The sequence below is a fragment of the Oncorhynchus kisutch genome, linkage group LG2 (genome assembly GCF_002021735.2).
Source record: "Oncorhynchus kisutch isolate 150728-3 linkage group LG2, Okis_V2, whole genome shotgun sequence".
In the NCBI taxonomy this organism is placed as follows: Eukaryota; Metazoa; Chordata; class Actinopteri; order Salmoniformes; family Salmonidae; genus Oncorhynchus; species Oncorhynchus kisutch.
This window is the reverse complement of record NC_034175.2, coordinates 36,416,341-36,434,086: the sequence shown is the minus strand read 5'-3', so window position 1 is coordinate 36,434,086 and position 17,746 is coordinate 36,416,341. Positions and strand designations below refer to the sequence as shown.

Below are 17,746 nucleotides of genomic sequence, written 5' to 3'. Positions count from 1 at the left end.
GGAGAAACTCATTCTGATTCTCATTCGCAAGCTCACCCATTGCTGCACACCCTGCCTAGTCATGTGGAATCTATAGATAAGGCCTTAATGAATTTGTTTCTATTGGACTGATTTCCTCATATGAACTGTAACTCTAAAATCTTAGAAATTGTTGAATGTTACGTTTATATTTTTTGTTCAATGTAATAACAAAAAATATGCTCAAAGGCATATTCAGTGAATGCTCTTATTTTTTACACTTCTACAAATCAGTGCCCTTTCTTGCAAGGCATTGGACAACTTTGTGGTTGAATCTGTGTTTGAAATTCACTGCTCGACTGAGGGAACTTACAGATAATTGTATGTGTGGGGCACAGAGATGAGGTAGTCATAAAAAAAATCATGTTAAACACTATGATTGCACACAGAGTGAGTCCCTGCAACTCATGTGTCTTGTTAAGCAAATGTTTACTCCTGAACTAATTTAGGGTTGCCATAACAAAGGGGTTGAATACTTATTGACTCAAGACATTTCAGGTTTTCATTTTTTATTAATTTGCAAAAATGACTAAGAACATAATTCCACTTTGACATTATAGGGTATTGTGTGTAGGCCACTGACAAACAAATCCAAAAACTGAAGGGATGTGAATACTTTCTTGAAGAAACTGTAGTTTATTCCAAATGTGAACACTGAAAAATTACAAACCACTGATATTCACTGTAAATGAACTAACATGACCTTTGAAAAACTTGCCTGATATGATATCCCTTTATATGAGAAATTAGCCAAGGAATCTTCAATCCATTAGATTGAATTAATCCATCTAAAATCTCAATTCATGTTAGGGATCATTAGATGTGTCCCTTGATGTCCTTTAACATTTTGCCTAGTTGACCAAACATAGATAAGAAAAGAAGCTGCTGAATTTCTATCCACATGATGGCAGCAGCATGTCCAAGTGTAGGTGGGGGAAAAAATATCATTTATTCAGTACCTCTGAGAAATGATACAGCACATACTTGTTACAAAAACACTGGTTCAGTCAAGACCACAGTAACACTATAGCCAAAAAAAAGTCTCAGAAATTCAACAACAACGAGGCTAATACAAAGTGTCTAAATAAAATGCATCTGGGTTCCCTCAACCATCACAGTCAGCAGTCACTTCAATAGAGAAAAAGCGCACAATTGAACTCGAAACATTTTCAAACCCCAATGTTAGGTTATTATGAACTGGATTTTCTTTTTTGATTAACACGTTCCATCAAATTTGTCTCAGCCTCTGTTTTACAGACATTATAACTTATGTCTTAGATATAAACGTGGCACATTTTGACGAGGACATATATAAGTTATCTTCACCAAAAGTGAAATGTCAAGTAAACCGAAAAGTTCTATATGGAATTTAAAGAAATCATATTTATAATCACATTTAACATATTTGTGACCTGGTACATAACATTATAGCAATATTCTTTCTAAGAACCATCATATCTTATCTTAGTTTTATTTACTTATTTTGTCAAAAATTATTTTACCCCTTTTTTCTCCCCAATTTCATGGTATCCAATTGGTAGTAGTTACAGTCTTGTCTCATCGCTGCAACTCCCGTACGGACTCGGGAGAGGCGAAGGTCGAGAGCTATGCTTCCTCCGAAACACAACCCAACCAAGCCGCACTTTCTTGACACAATGCACATCCAACCCTGAAGCCAGTCGCACCAATGTGTCGGAGGAAACACCGTACACCCAGCGACCTGGTCAGCGTGCACTGCGCCCGGCCCGCCACAGGAGCCGCTAGTGTGCGATGAGACAAGGATATCCCTGCCGGCCAAACGCTCCCTAACCCGGACGACGCTGGGCCAACTGTGCGCCGCCCCATGGGCCTCACGGTCGCAGCCGGCTGCGACAGAACCCAGAATCTCTGGTGGCACAGCTAGCACTGCCTTAGACCACTGCGGGAGGCTATTTACTTATTTTTATAAAACAATTATCTTGGGAGCAGATATCAACTCAGAATTTCTTATCAGAATCTCTTTTGACATGCATTTCTAAAACCACACACTCATACTTGCAACTTACAGTTTTCCATATTACGTTATGAAACTCGCCCTCGCCTGTGTAAATGTATGAAATATTGTGACTGCTGACTACAATATGGGTTAGGGCATTTTACATTTGTTGTTACTTTTCCAAATCATATCGTATGCTCTCACATAACTTCATTTCAAAATAAATAACTATTCTCTTCTTTAATTTTAAAATATTATTTAAAAGGTTGCCCCCTTAGTAAACCACAAGCCTTAAATGAAATGAAAATAAAACAAACATGTGGAAAACGGTACATAGAAAATGTATAGCTAATTGAATACACCAAATTTGAAGACAGTTTAAAAAGTAACATTGATAAAAACAGAAATAAAAATAAAGCACAGATATCATATACAATATATATTTTTTAATGGATACAATAAAAAAATGCTGCCGCAGTTAGCTTCTCTTCTCTTGTTCAACCCCTTGGAAAATATGTGCCAATGCCCCGAGAAAAGGGCAAACACCTCTATGTTCGACCCGTCTCTTTGGCATTATGGAAGGGATGAAGAAGACAATGGCGAGCTTCTCTGCCAGGCAAGAGCTGCAGAACTAGTTTGTAGGACGTCATGTTTTGGAGGCGCGGGAGGGAGGAATGAGCCTATTTGGATAATTGTATTGCGTTTACTAGGACCAAAGAAACAGGGACAGGTTTTTTCTTATTTTTTGGAATGAGAGAGATAGCTGTTCTCGATACACAGCACTATGTAGGAGCTAGAGCAGCTACTGGGCAACTGTTGTAGGAGCTGGCCGGTCTGCAGTGAAGACGCTAGGCCAGTCACTGCACGGTCTGCTGCCCTCCATGTCTCGCAGTAGTTATCTGTCTGGCGGTGACCCTCGATGCTAGAGCCATGCCAGACCATTTTCTCTGGCCTGAAGGGAAACAATTCGGAAAATGTTTTAATCACCTTAGGTACATCCCTTTATTAGATACATTTTGAGAAATCTATTCCAGTTCACAGTAAAATTGTAATACAGTGCCTTCACTGTTGGCCTGGCATATCATACATACAAAGACTACCACAATTTATAACCAAGCAATTTTGTTTATGAGGACATTCATTATAATAATAAGAAAGTAACTATTTGCCATAAAAAGAAAGATACTGCACTATTAGACTGCCATTTTGAAAACAGTAGTGTGATAATAAACTCAGCAAAAACAGAAACGCAAAAACAGAAATGTCCCTTTTTCAGATAAAGATCATTCGTAAAAATCGAAATAACTTCACAGATCTTCATTGTAAAGGGTTTAAACACGGTTTCCCATGCTTGTTCAATGAACCATAAACAATTAATGAACATGCACCTGTGGAACAGTCGTTAAGGCAATTAAGGTCAATTAAGGTCACAGTTATGAAAACTTAGGACACTAAAGAGGCCTTTCTACTGTCTCTGAAAAACACCAAAAGAAAGATGCCGGGGGTCCCTGCTCATCTGCGTGAACGTGCCTTAGGCATGCTGCAAGGAAGCATGAGGACTGCAGATGTGGCCAGGGCAATAAATTGCAATGTCCATACTGTAAGACGCCTAAGACGGCACTACAGGGAGACAGGGCGGGCAGCTGATCATCCTCGCAGAGGCAGACCACGTGTAACAATACCTGGATTGGTACATCCGAACATCACACCTGCGGGACAAGTACCGGATGGCAACAACAACTGCCCGAGTTACACCAGAAATGCACAATCCCTCCATCAGTGCTCAGGCTGTCCGCAAAAGGCTGAGAGAGGCTGAACTGAGGCCTGTTGTAAGGCAGGTCCTCACCAGACATCACCGGCAACAACGTCGCCTATAGGCACAAACGTACCGTCGCTGGACCAGACAGGACTGGTCGAGTCGCGGTTTTGTCTCACCAGGGGTAATGGTCGGATTCGCGTTTGTCGTCGAATGAATGAGCGTTACACCGAGGCCTGTACTCTGGAGCAGGATCAATTTGGAGGTGGAGGTCCAACATGGTCTGTGGAGGTGTGTCACAGCATCATCAGACTGAGCTTGTTGTCATTGCAGGCAATCTCAAAGCTGTGCATTACAGGGAAAACATCCTCCTCCCTCATGTGGTACCCTTCTTGCAGGCTCATACTGACATGACCCTTCAGCATGACAATGCCACCAGCCATACTGCTCGTTCTGTGCGTGATTTCCTGCAAGACAGGAATGTCAGTGTTCTGCCATGGCCAGCGAAGAGCCCGGATCTCAATCCCATTGAGCACATCTGGGACCTGATGGATCAGATGGTGAGGGCCATTCCTCCCAGAAATGTCTGAAAGAACTGGCAAATCTGGTGCAGTCCATGAGGCAGAGATGCACTGGTGTACTTAATGCAGCTGATGGCCACACCAGATACTGACTGTTACTTTTGATTTTGACCCCCCCTTTGTTCAGGGACACATTATTCCATTTCTGTTAGTCACATGTCTGTGGAACTTGCTCCGTTTATGTCTCAGTTGTTGAATCTTGTTATGTTCATACAAATATTTACACATGTTAAGTTTGCTGAAAATAAACACAGTTGACAGTGAGGGGATGTTTCTTTTTTTGCTGAGTTTATATACACTTTTTTTGAGTTACAATTTAGGCTCGAAGCTTGGGGGGGATATGGACCGGTATTGCTAGCAATCTTAGCTCTGACTAGCTTATTGAGCTGCAAGTTGTGGCTATTGCAATCTAGCTGGTAAGCTGCTAAAAATTGGTATCATCTAAACAGATGTTGTTAGCTAAGTAGCTAGCGAGCTATTTGTATTTTAACTTGCATACACAGAGCTGTCAATGTTAGCTTAGAAAAAAACGTAAGTCAAAAACGTCCGTAGCTAGCTACAGTATCGACGTAACTACCTTAACTCTTTAAACTATAACATTGGCAAACACTTAAGCTTGTCCCATTTTCTTCTTCATAATTTTCTAACTCACTGAGAATAGTTTGACAATGACGTAACTAAGTTGACCAACTCACCTTAGCTAACCAGCAACTAGGATTTTGATACATCAGACGCACATTGTAAACACAATTTTTATTTTGTTGTTCTGTGTCTGAGATACCAACACTCACCATGCACTGTCCCTGAGGATATCTCTGCCGTCAAAGGAGTAGATTGGTGCATTTTCCTCCATCCTCCCCTCAGTCTTTCTGAACAATGACTCCCAGCTATTAAATAGCACATGGTCCTAGAGGGAGAGAAAATATACACTCAGTGGCGAGTTTATTAGGTACACCCATCTAGTACCAAGTCGGACCACTCTTTGCCTCCAGAATAGCCTGAATTCTTAGGGGCATGGATTCTATAAGGTGTGTCGTTCAAACGTTGCTCAATTGGTATCAAGAGACCTAATTTGTGCCAGGAAAACATTCCCCCCTACCATTACGCCACCAGCCTGTACCATTGACACCTCACAGGTTGGGGCCGTGGACTCAACCTCTGGATGCTGCTTACGCCAAATCCTGACTCAGCCACCAGAATGAAGCAATAGGAACTGGGATTAGTCGGACCAGGCAATGTATTTTCACTCCTCAATTGTCCAGTGTTGGTGATAGCGTGCCCACTGTAGACACTTCTTGTTTTTAGCTGATAGGAGTGGAACCCGGTGTGGTAGTCTGCTGCGATAGCCCATCCATGACAAGAAACGGTGACTTCTGCATTCGAAGATGCCGTTCTGCACACCACTGTTGACGTGTGCCATTATTTGCCTGTTTGTTAGCTTGCACAATTCTTGCCATTCTTTGATCTCTCTCTCATCAACAAGCTGTTTTTGCCCACAGGACTGACACTGACTGGATGTTTTTTTGTTTGTTTGTCGCACCATGCGTTAAAAGCCCAGGAGGCCGGCTGTTTGAGATTCTGGAACTGGTGAGCCTGGTACTGACGATCATACAACGCTCAAAGTCACTTATTTGACCCATTCTAATGTCCAATCGAACAGTAACTGAATGCCTCAATGCCTGTCTGCCTGCTTTATATAGCAAGCCACGGCCATGAGACTCAAGGATAAAATGAAAACCCATGGTAGCATCGCATGACTGATTATTTTTATTGAAATAATCTCTAGAATTTCCTGAAATGGTAATGAATAGATTACTTCAATAAACTCAATTTCAATTTGGTGTCAGAAGTAGGATCCCAAAGTCTAGACTCATGCTTTCTTTAGTATATGTTTACACACCTTGAGGTTTAAGATGGGGAGGCTGTCTCTGTCGGACTTGCGAACGATGCTGTAGAGGTCCTGGAGCTTGGAGGACAAGAAAGCCCTAAAGGTGCCCTTCAGGCCCACTGCACGAGCTTGCTGGAAACACAGGAAGTCTGCCCCTCGAATGCCCCGAATGTTGCCCACTTGGGGAGTGTTCAGGGCGATCAGGTGGAGCTGAGAAGAACCCCCCCCAGATTTGAGTTATAAAAACAGCTTGGCTTAGGTCTACACACACAATTTAGATGAGACCATTTGTTACATACATGCTTTCTCTGAAGGCACATTAAATGATGATAAGATACTCACTCCTGGCCCTGATGTGTGGACGTGACCGGCAGGCTGGGGAACTGGAGGGGGAACAGGTTGTCTCTGGGGGGTGATGTGATATTGTCTTTCGGGCTGGGTGGGATACCTGTTCTCAGGCTGCACAGGGCTGTAGCGGCCATCTGTCTGAGGGGGGTACCTAGGGTCAGTCTGAGAGGGGTATCTGTGATCATACTGGGGGGGGTCTCTGGGGTCGCGATTGTTGGGTTGGGCGGGCCTGGGTATCTCAATAGGCTGGCGAGGAGGAGGCACGATGGGGTGGGTGGCAGCGCCGCCTTGGGAGAATTGTTCAGCTCCATTGTTGGCCGAGTGGTCCTGGGATTGGGGGTAATTGACGACAGGGGGAGGCTGGACTGCCGCTACTTCGTTGTCCTGGAGATTAAGAGCAACAGTGATTAAGTAAAATAAGCAAGCCTTGGACAAGTAAGCTTTTTCTGAGCCAAAATGGCCCATAAGGCAGGAGCCTTTCTCCTGATTCTGTAGCATGAGGCAGCTTGATGTGCAAGTACACCCCCTGGACAGGAGACTAGCCTATCGCAGGGCCTCACCCCCAATCCATCTCCTTAATGCTGAGTGCCAAGCTGAGAGGCATCATGTACCATTATTTGAGTGTTTGGTATGACTCGACCAGAGTTCAAACCCCCAACCTTCGAATCTCAGGGCGGACACTCTAAGCACAGGTCATTTGAGATGACAAGTCATCCTTGATTTTATGACTCTGTTTCCTCAAATAGCTATTTATTAAATAAGTTCATACATTGACTTTGTTTAATTTACTCATTTTCATACAACTTACCAGATCTCTGTAGAAGGGACTGTAGTCACTGAGCTGGAATATAATAAGAATATGAAAAAAGTGCATCCATTTTTTTGCATAGTTCATTTTTTCACATTTATGGTCTTTTAATGTACACTCAAAGTTGGTTAAGTGCACAGCTCCAGCTCCTACCTTACTAACACGTCTCACATGAAAGAAAAATTAATGACTTCACCATGATTTGTCTGAATCCATTGCGGACTCGGATGTAGAGATCTGTTTTGTCGACAATGTAGATGAGCGTGCCCTCCGACTGGCGCCTTGCAGTAGCAATCATGGTGTCGTATGACCTCAAAACTGTCACCTGGGGAGACCAATACATATTATAGTACATATACAAGATTGCAGGCATCAGAAAAACAACCAGTGAATCTTAGTACTTATGACGACTTTCAACCACAAAAAGAAAACAATGTAAAATACACCTTCACAATCTTTGCATCTGCTTTTTTCCGAAGTCCCTTGCAATCACTCCACTGAATCCACTTAACTGAAAACAGCAATCTGTGGTTTCGGCATGGTAGCCATCTAACAGAATGGTTAAACCAGTTTGAATATGTCGAACCCTGAGATGACCACTTACCCCTGAGGTGTGACCAGGTATTCCAGGTGGTCCAGCAGGTCCGGGGGGGCCAGGAATACTAATGGCTGTGATGAAGAAAAAAATAGGACGACGACGATATAATATAGCTGCTTCTTACAGAGTGTCAAGCACGTTGTGTACTATCCCAAGATTAGGTTAAGGAGTGGAGGCAAGCCTATCGCTATTCGTTACTGTCAAAAGTCCAAGAACCATATGTTATGTTCAGTGTCAGGCTGGCTCTGGCAGCCAAATATTCCATCTAAACGGGAATCGATTCTCAAAACATTAAGCCCTTTAATTTCACATCAAAATTATTTCACCAATGCAAAATATACACTTATTGTATGTACACTGTTTTAACCAGTTTTAACACAGATGTTACTGAAAAATACTGTTAGCAGCAACACTTTTCCGGTGTCTTTCTTCCGTACACAGGTGTTCGAAGCACGCTAGATAGGTAATTAGCACAGGTGGTTGGCTCGGTCTCCCATTTGTCTTCCGTAGACAAGCGCTGTAACATGGAAATACAATATGTCCATGTGGGAACCCTAGCCCTATAAACGTGTGTAGTAATTTAACCTTTTTTAAAATGTGTATTATTTCTCGCTGATATGAAAGTTAAGTTCCAAATGTTTCCAAAAACGTGCCGTAAAAGAGATGTATTGACGTTTAGACAGAGCACCGCCGGAGCATTGCCACTAGACATATTCATGAATAAACGTATGTTTAACATTACCATCTATGAACGGGCTAGTGCTGTACCTCACTCCATTCCACCGCCAACGTATTTTATGTATATACCCTATTGAATAACGTATTGTGACATTGTGTTTGTCACTGGTTAGGAAACTCACGGTGGGTAGGTCTGTAGGCCCCTGGTAGTGAGTGGGACCCTGTAGGCCCGGGAGGACCTGGTGGGCCTGGGTTTCCTGGACGACCGTCGTAGCCAATCCCTGGGGAGCCTGGTGGGCCCTGTGGACCAGGGGGGCCCGTGATGGAATCTCCCTTTGGACCCTGTGATGAAAAATGAAAGAGAAAATAAAAAAGTTTAACTTTGTTTGTACCCCATTCATTATAGGGCTCTCTTTCCATTGTTGTTAGCAAGAAATTGAGAGATATCGTTAGGAGTCTTAATGACTGATTTCAGGCTGTGACAAGTTCCATTAAACAGGCATGATATGCATCTATACATTTAGATTGTTGAATCGTACACTATCAACGTTTTATCATTTGACAAACATATGCCAGGAGATGTGTGTTGACTAGTACCTTCCTAACAGATTGCATCATATATTAATGTCCTCTGAAGTTCTTACCATAAGTCCTGGGTTTCCAGGGGGTCCTGGCGGGCCTTGTTGTCTTCCAAAACGGGGGTCATAATAGCCACCACTTGGCTCTCCTTTCTCCCCCTTCACGCCTGTATCGCCGCGCTCTCCTTTCAGGTCATTCTGCAAAGAAAAAAATGCTATTAATGCTCTGTCCTGGCATGATAGCATTATATAGGGTAATAGCATTTAAGAATCAGGACTGGAAATGAAGGGCTCTTTGCGCCAAATCAAAATGGTGAGAGAAATAAAAAGGCAAAATGCTATACACACACACACACGCAGGGGCAAAAACGTATTTAGTCAGACACCAATTGTGCAAGTTCTCCCACTTAAAAATATGAGAGGCCTGTAATTTTCATCATAGGTACACTTCAACTATGACAGACGAAATGAGAAAATAAAATCCAGAAAATCACCTTGTAGGATTTTTTATGAATTTATTAGCAAATTATGGTGGAAAATAAGTATTTGGTCACCTACAAACAAGCAAGATTTAATGGTAATCACAACAACGCTGTTTTCACATTGCTTCTTCATATAAATCCACGAGTGTTCTATAATTACACTATTTGTTTGTGTTTCTTACATCTGCAAACAGCTAGTTTGTCTTTTCTTAGCAAGTTAAGCTTGTTGAGTTAAGCCTACATCTTGTTAGCCGCTAATGCTAATCACTAGCTAGTTAATAAATGTACTGAGTCAGAGCAAACGTAATTAGCGGTAATACCAGATAATACCAGTGTTGGTGTAGACTTAAATCAGAATGTTGTTTGTAAAACAGTATCTTCTAAATCAAATAGGAATGAAGCGAAGCATTGATATGTTGGCTACATGAAGTAGCTAAGAGAAAACAGTCAATGTAGCCAAAGATTATAGGGACCCCTAGGAAACAGTAACACTGTCCTATCCTGTCACAATAACTCCTCCCTGGCATTTTCATTCATGGTCATGTCAAACAACATTGTATTCAAAGTGCCCACTATTATATTCTAACTATAGAATTAGCATAAACATTATATTTCCATGATTCCAACAGTTCACTGAAGTGTTTTGCTCTAAATCACAACATTTGGTTAAAAATTTGCCCAAAATGTGCAGCCCTACGTGGCAATGTGGAAATGATCTCAAATGAGTACAGGGAATGCAGAAATTTATGCAAATGCTGTCTATTTTTGGTTGAAGTTGAATTGAACAGTATAAAAATGTTGACTGTAGAAAGACCCATTGAAATCACTTTAGAATGTACAGTTGAAGTCGGAAGTTTACATACACTTTAGCTAAACACATTTAAACTCGGGTTTTCACAATTCCTGACTCTAATCCCACTAAAAATTCCCTGTCTTAGGTTAGTTAGGATCATCACTTTATTTTAAGGATGTGAAATGTAAGAATATTAGTAGAGAGAATGATTTATTTCCTATTTAATTTATTTCATTACATTTCCAGTGGACGAGAAGTTTACATACTCAATTAGTATTTGGTGTCATTGCCTTTACATTGTTTAACTTGGGTCAAATGATTCAGGTAGCCTTCCACAAGCATCCAACAATAAGTTGGGTGAATTTTGGCCCATTCCTCCTGACAGAGATGGTGTAACTGAGTCAGGTTTGTAGGCCTCCTTGCTCGCACACGCTTTTTCAGTTCTGCCCACAAATGTTCTATAGGATTGAGGTCAGGGCTTTGTGATGGCCACTCCAATACCTTGACTTGTTGTCCTTAAGCCATTTTGCCACAACTTTGGAAGTATACTTGAGGTCATTGTCCATTTGGAAGACCCATTTGTGACCAAGCTTTAACATGATGTCTTGAAATGTTGCTTCAATATAGCCACATAATTTTCCTGCCTCGTGAAGCCATCTATTTTGTGAAGTGCACCAGTCCCTCCTGCAGCAAAGCACCCCCATAACATGATGCTGCCACCCCCGTGCTTCATGGTTGGGATGGTGATCTTCGGCTTGCAAGCCACCCCCTTTTTCCACCAAGCACAACGATGGTCATTATGGCCAAGTAGTTCTATTTTTGTTTCATCAGACCAGAGGACATTTCTCCAAAAAGTACAATCTTTGTCCCCATGTGCAGTTGCAAACCGTAGTCTGGCTTTTTCATGGCGAATTTGGAGCAGTGGCTTCTTCCTTGCTGAGCGGCCTTTCACGTTATGTCGATATAGGACTTGTTTTACTGTGGATATAGATACTTTTGTACCCGTTTCCTCCAGCATCTTCACAAGGCCCTTTGCTGTTGTTCTGGGATTGATAGGCACTTTTTGCACCAAAGTACGTTCATCTCTAATAGACGTGTCTCCTTCCTGAGAGGTATGACAGCTGCGTGATCCCGTGGTGTTTATACTTGCGTACTATTGTTTGTACAGATGAGCGTGGTACCTTCAGCCGTTTGGAAATTGCTCCCAAGGATGAACCAGACTTGGAGGTCTACAGTTTCTTTTCTTCCCATGATGTCAAGCAAAGAGGCACTAAGTTTGAAGGTAGGTCTTGAAGTACATCCACAGGTACACCTCCAATTGACTCAAATGATGTCAATTAGCCGATCAGAAGCTTCTGAAGCCCTGACATAATTTTCTGGAATTTTCCGAGCTGTTTAAAGTCACAGTCAACTTAGCGTATGTAAACTTCAGACCCACTGGAATTGTGATACAGTGAATTATAAGTGAAATAATCTGTCTGTAAAGAATTGTTGGAAAAATTACTTGTGTTGTGCACAAAGTAGATGTCCTAACCGACTTGCCAAAACTATAGTTTGTTAACAAGAAATTTGTGGAGTAGTTGAAAAACTAGTTTTAATGACTCATACCTAAGTGTATGTAATCTTCCGATGTAATCTTCAACTGTATGTGTTGCCACCTTAGGGTCAAGTGCTACTCAAAGCTAATTTTGAACTTGTATTATTCAAAAACATATTCAAATATCGCCATACCGTCCAATTTGTTTTAAATACTGTGATATGATATTTTGGCCATATTGCCGAGCTCTAAACTAGACTGTGGAAAAGTACAGAATACTACATGGAAAAGAATAGGAACAGAGTATCAGAATATATTGAGACACAAATAACTTCTTTATCCATCTTCAATCCTAACAGTAGTACTATTAATTGTAATACTTTCATACCTTGAATGTAAAAATGTCGAAGTTAGAGGCCACACCTGTAACAAAATGACAACATATCACGATAAGCATTCAGGCTGAATTGTGCCTAAAGACAAAATGAAGTAGTTGTTATTATCCCTGTACTTAGTGTGCTATATTGAGACATAAGTCCTACCTGGCGTTCCTGGGAGACCTTGAGCTCCGAAATCACCTTTCTCCCCTTTTGTCACTACAAAAAAAAAAATATATATATATAGATTGTAAAAAATGAATATGGAAACATTTCCATGGGAAATTAATATAATTTGTATCACTATTGTAATGGATTACACCTTGACTGCAGTATTTGCTGTTCCAGTTTCAGTTAATTTCCCAAATCGAGGTGCTTTTGATGAAAGCTTTAGCCTAATTTCTTGACAGTAGATTGATCATGAATCCCTCTTCCTTCAATAGCTGAATCAAATTGAAGGTAGATGGGGAACGGTTTGTCTCCTTTAAATAATCAAAACTGTCTAACTTCATTTTGTTGACTGCTAAGGTACAGTGCATTCGGAAAGTATTCAGACCTCATCCTTTTTTTGTTACGTTACAGCCATATTCTAAAACTGATTACATTTTTAAAATTCTCAATCTACTCTTCGATCAGCAGTCGAGCGGCTAGATGTTCTTTACCATTTGGACATCAGATTTTCCACCCATGCTCCTTATAGGACACATCACTGCACTCTATACTCCTCTGTAAACAGGTCATCTCTGTATACCCGTTGCAAAACCCACTGGTTGATGCTCATTTATAAAACCCTCTTAGGCCTCACTCCCCCCTATCTGAGATACCTACTGCAGCCCTCACCTCCACATACAACACCCGTTCTGCCAGTCACATTCTTTTAAAAAGGTCCCCAAAGCACACACCAGGAAAAAGTCAAGGATCATATCACCTCCACCTTACCTGTCACCGTAGACCCATTTCAATGCTTACAGCACCAATAGGTCCGCAGACGATGCAATTGCAATCACACTGCACACTGCCCTATCCCATCTGGACAAGAGGATTACCTATGTAAGAATGCTGTTCATTGACGACAGCTCAGCATTCAACACCATAGTACCCTCCAAGCTCATCATTCAGCTTGAGGCCCTGGGTCTCAACCCCGCCATGTGCAACTGGGTCCTGGGCTTCCCGATAGGCCGCCCTCAGGTGGTGAAGGTAGGAAACAACATCTCCACTTCGCTGATTCTCAACACTGAGGCCACTCAAGGGTGCATGCTCAGCCCTCTCCTGTACTCCCCGAACACCCATGACTGCATGGCCTCCAACTCAATCATCAAGTTAGCAGACGACACTACAGTAGTAGGCTTGATTACCAACAATGACGAGGCAGCCTACAGGGAGGAGGTGAGGGCCCTCGGAGTGCGTGGTCAGGAAAATAACCTCTCACTCAACGTCAACAAAACAAAGGAGATGATCGTAGATTTCAGGAAACAGCAGAGAGAGCAACCCTCTATCCACTGGGACAACAGTGGAGAAAATGGAACGTTTTAAGTTCCTCGGCGTACATATCACTGACAAACTGAAATGGTCCACCTACACAGACAGTGTGGTCAAGAAGGTGAAACAGCACCTCTTCAACCTCAGGAGGCTGAAGAAATTTGGCTTGTCACCTAAAACCCTCAAACTTTTACAGATGCACAATTGACAGCATCCTGTCGTAATGTATCAATGCCTGGAACGGCAACTGCATCGCCCACAACTGCAGGGCTCTCCAGAGGGTGGTACGATCTGCATAACGCATCACCGGGGGAAAACTATCTGCCTTCCAGGACACCTACAGCACCTGACGTCACAGGAAGGTCAAAAAGATAATCAAGGACAAGAACCAACCAAGCCACTGCCTGTTCACCCCGCTCCCATCCAGAAGGTGAGGACAGTACAGGTGCATCAAAGCTGGGAACGAGAGACAGAAGACTGCTAAACAGTCATCACTAACACAGGGAGGCTGCTGCCTACATAATTTAAATAATTAGCCACTTTAATAAATGGAACACTAGTCACTTTAATAATGCCACTTTAATAATGTTTACATATCTTGCATTACTCATCTCATATGAATATACTGCATTCTATATTATCTATTGCACCTTAGCCTATGCCGCTCTGACATTGCTCATCCATATATTTATATATTGTCATTCCATTCCTTTACTTAGATTTGTGTGTATTAGGTATTCGTTGTGGAATTGTCAGATATTGCTGCATTGTCAGGAACTAGAAGCTGAAGCATTTCATTACACTCGCAATAACATCTGCTAACCATGTGTATGTGACCAATAAAATTTGATTTGATCCCTGGGTCGCTCCTCTTTTCAGTTCGCTGCAGCTAGCGACTGGAACGAGCTACAAAAAAAACTCTTCATTCAAAGACTCAATCATGTACACTCTTACTGACAGTTGCGGTTGTGTCGCGTGATGTATTGTTGCCTCTACCTTCTTGCCCTTTGTGCTGCTGCCATGTTGTGTTGCTACCATGTTGTGTTTTCATGTGTTGATGCCATGCTGTGTTCTTGTGTCTCTCTTTATGTATCAGTGGCCTCCATAATTTCTAAATGGAAGAAGTTTGGAACCACCATGACTCTTCCTAGAGCTGACCGCCCGGCCAAACTGAGCAATCAGGGGAAAAGGGCCTCGGTCAGGGAGGTGACCAAGAACCCGATGGTCACTCTGAAAGAGCTCCAGAGTTCCTCTGTGGAGATGGGAGAACCTTCCAAAAGGACAACCATCTCTGCAGCACTCCAACAATCAGGCCTTTATGGTACAGTGGCCAGACGGTAGCCACTCCTCTGTAAAAGGCACATGACAGCCCGCTTGGAGTTTGCCAAAAGGCACCTAAAGGACTTTAAGACCATGAGAAAAAACATTCTCTGGTCTGGTGAAACCAAGATTGAACTATTTGGCCTGAATGCCAAGAGTCACATCTGCAGGAAACCTGGCACCATCCCTACGGTGATGCATGGTGGTGGCAGCATCATGCTGTGGGGATGTTTTTCAGCGACATGGACTGGGAGACAGGATCGAGGGAAAGCTGAACAGAGCAAAGTACAGAGAGATCATTGATCAAATCCTGCTCCAGAGCGTTCAGGACCTCAGACTGGGGGCAAAGGTTCACCTTACAACAGGACAACGACCCTAAGCACACAGCTAAGACAACACACAAGTGGCTTCGGGGCAAGTCTCTAAATGTCCTTGAGTGGCCCAGCCAGAGCCTGGACTTGAACCCGATCGAGCATCTCTGGAGAGATCTGAAAATAGCTGTTCAGCAACGCTTCCAATCAAACCTGACAGAGCTTGAGAGGATCTGCAGAGAAGTCAAGGCTGCAATAGCTGCCAAAGGTGCTTCTACAAAGTACTGAGTAAAGGGTCTGAATACTTATGTAAATGTGATATTTCAGTTTATATTTGCATAAATGTCTAAAAACCTGTTTGAGCTTTGTCATTACGGGTATTGTGTGTTGATTGACGAGGGGAAATAATATTTAATCAATTTTAGAATAAGGCTGTAATGTAACAAAATGAGGAAAAAGTCAAGGGGTCTAAATACTTTCTGCCTATGCGCCAAGATTTAATCCTCCGTCTTCGAGAGGTTTCATTGCTAGGTATAACGTTTGATGTAAAAACAACAAATCATTTTCAGCAAACCTGGATAATTCCTTGAGGCGTCATAACCCTGCAATAAATAGGAAATGGCACATTTAAACAGTTTCCAGTATTTTGCACACAAACATGATATCCTGTTTCCAATATTGGACAAGTCAATATTGACCCTCCCTCTTTTAGTCTGTGTTATTCCATTTGGTGCTGAATAAACACAACCCTGGTTTTGGGTATAAGGATTCTGATAAACTCACATTGAAGCGGTCTACGGGCACAGCTGGTCCGGGTGGTCCCGGCGGCCCGGGTGGGCCGGGGACACCCTGAAAACAGAAGACATTAAGTTACTTTCAGTTGAATCGCATATAAAAGACAGTGCACTTCCATTGTATCGTAAACAGGCACAGTACATTATTATAAGCACGTGTCACACTTACTGGGTAGCTAAATCCAGCTCCTGTGGATGGCTCTCCTTTTTCACCCTTGTATCCGTTCACACCAGGACGACCCTGTAGGAAACAGACATAGATAGTTAGATACTATGAAGGCCTTACGCAAGTAGCATTCACTAGAGATAAATACTACTACTACTAGTAGTAGTAGTAGTAGCAGCATTCCATATTGATACTTTCCTAACTTGTGCATAATTACACACAAACTGGCAATAGATGTTATGTAACAACATTCAATCATTCCACCCCTGTTCAAGTCAAGAAAACATTTGGACCACTTTCAAGCAATTACACCATCGATACCAAAGAAACTAGAATGCACTCGACCTACACAGCATTTTGGCCACTAAAAGACAAATGCTACCTTTTGTGTGTCACGCTACTGAGCACCTACTGTAATTGTTAAGTTCTAAATTCAGCTCGAGTACTTACAGGTCTTCCGGGCATTCCAAATTCACCCTTTATCCCAGGAGAACCATACTGCCCCTGTACAAACAACAATACATCAATCATATGAAAAACAAAAACAAAACACATTCACTCTAAAATGAGTTTTGAGAGGGGTCAATGATATAGAGTGCCTTGCATAAGCATTCATACCCCTAGGATTTCTTCACATTTAATTGTGTTACAAAGTGGGATTTAAATCTATTTAATGCTACTTTTTTTGTCAACAATCTGCTCAAAATACTCAGTTGTAAAAAATTAAAAAATACAAATGTGATAACTATTATAGTCCTTAGAAGTATTCAGCCCCTTTGCTCAGGCAAGCCTAAATTAGTTGAGTAGTAAAAATGTGGCTTAATAAATCAAATAAATTACATGGATTCACTCTGTCTGAAATAATAGGGGTAGACATGATTTTTGAACGACTAACCCTCTTCGATGTCCCTGATTTCTAAGGTACATCAGTGTTGTATTGAATTCAACTACAAAGACCAGGGAGCTTTTCGAAAGCCTCAAAGAAGGACAGTGATTATTAGATGGGTAACGATAACAAATCAGACAGTGAATATCATTTAACATGGGCAAGTTAATTATTATGCTGTGGATTATGCATCAAAGATGCAGTCGTCCTTGTGAACTGAGCTGCAAGACAGTATTTAAAACACTCAGGAATGTTTCCGTGAGGCCATTGGTGATTTTAAAACAGTTACCGAGATTAACGGCGTGTTGGGAGAAAACTGAGGATAGATCAACAACATTGTAGTGACTTCAAAATAATGAATTAAATGACAGAG

General features: G+C 41.9%; 1 protein-coding gene across 2 annotated transcripts in view; it reads right to left on the bottom strand.

The window, feature by feature from the left end:
* Nucleotides 1–631: 631 nt before the first annotated feature.
* LOC109865460 (collagen alpha-1(XVIII) chain) overlaps nucleotides 632–17,746 on the bottom strand; it is a 177,920-nt gene continuing 160,805 nt past the window's right edge. For both annotated transcript variants that reach the window (XM_020453708.2, XM_020453691.2), the window contains 15 exons: nucleotides 16,938–16,991; nucleotides 16,491–16,562; nucleotides 16,311–16,376; nucleotides 16,102–16,129; nucleotides 12,583–12,636; nucleotides 12,429–12,463; nucleotides 9,295–9,426; nucleotides 8,833–8,992; nucleotides 7,979–8,043; nucleotides 7,571–7,699; nucleotides 7,375–7,407; nucleotides 6,561–6,950; nucleotides 6,231–6,428; nucleotides 5,122–5,237; nucleotides 632–2,945 (listed from right to left, as the gene is read on the bottom strand). In XM_020453708.2, coding sequence (XP_020309297.1) covers nucleotides 2,732–2,945; nucleotides 5,122–5,237; nucleotides 6,231–6,428; nucleotides 6,561–6,950; nucleotides 7,375–7,407; nucleotides 7,571–7,699; nucleotides 7,979–8,043; nucleotides 8,833–8,992; nucleotides 9,295–9,426; nucleotides 12,429–12,463; nucleotides 12,583–12,636; nucleotides 16,102–16,129; nucleotides 16,311–16,376; nucleotides 16,491–16,562; nucleotides 16,938–16,991 — 1,746 coding nt within the window. In that variant the 3' untranslated portion in view covers nucleotides 632–2,731. The remainder of the gene's footprint in view (nucleotides 2,946–5,121; nucleotides 5,238–6,230; nucleotides 6,429–6,560; nucleotides 6,951–7,374; nucleotides 7,408–7,570; nucleotides 7,700–7,978; nucleotides 8,044–8,832; nucleotides 8,993–9,294; nucleotides 9,427–12,428; nucleotides 12,464–12,582; nucleotides 12,637–16,101; nucleotides 16,130–16,310; nucleotides 16,377–16,490; nucleotides 16,563–16,937; nucleotides 16,992–17,746) is intronic.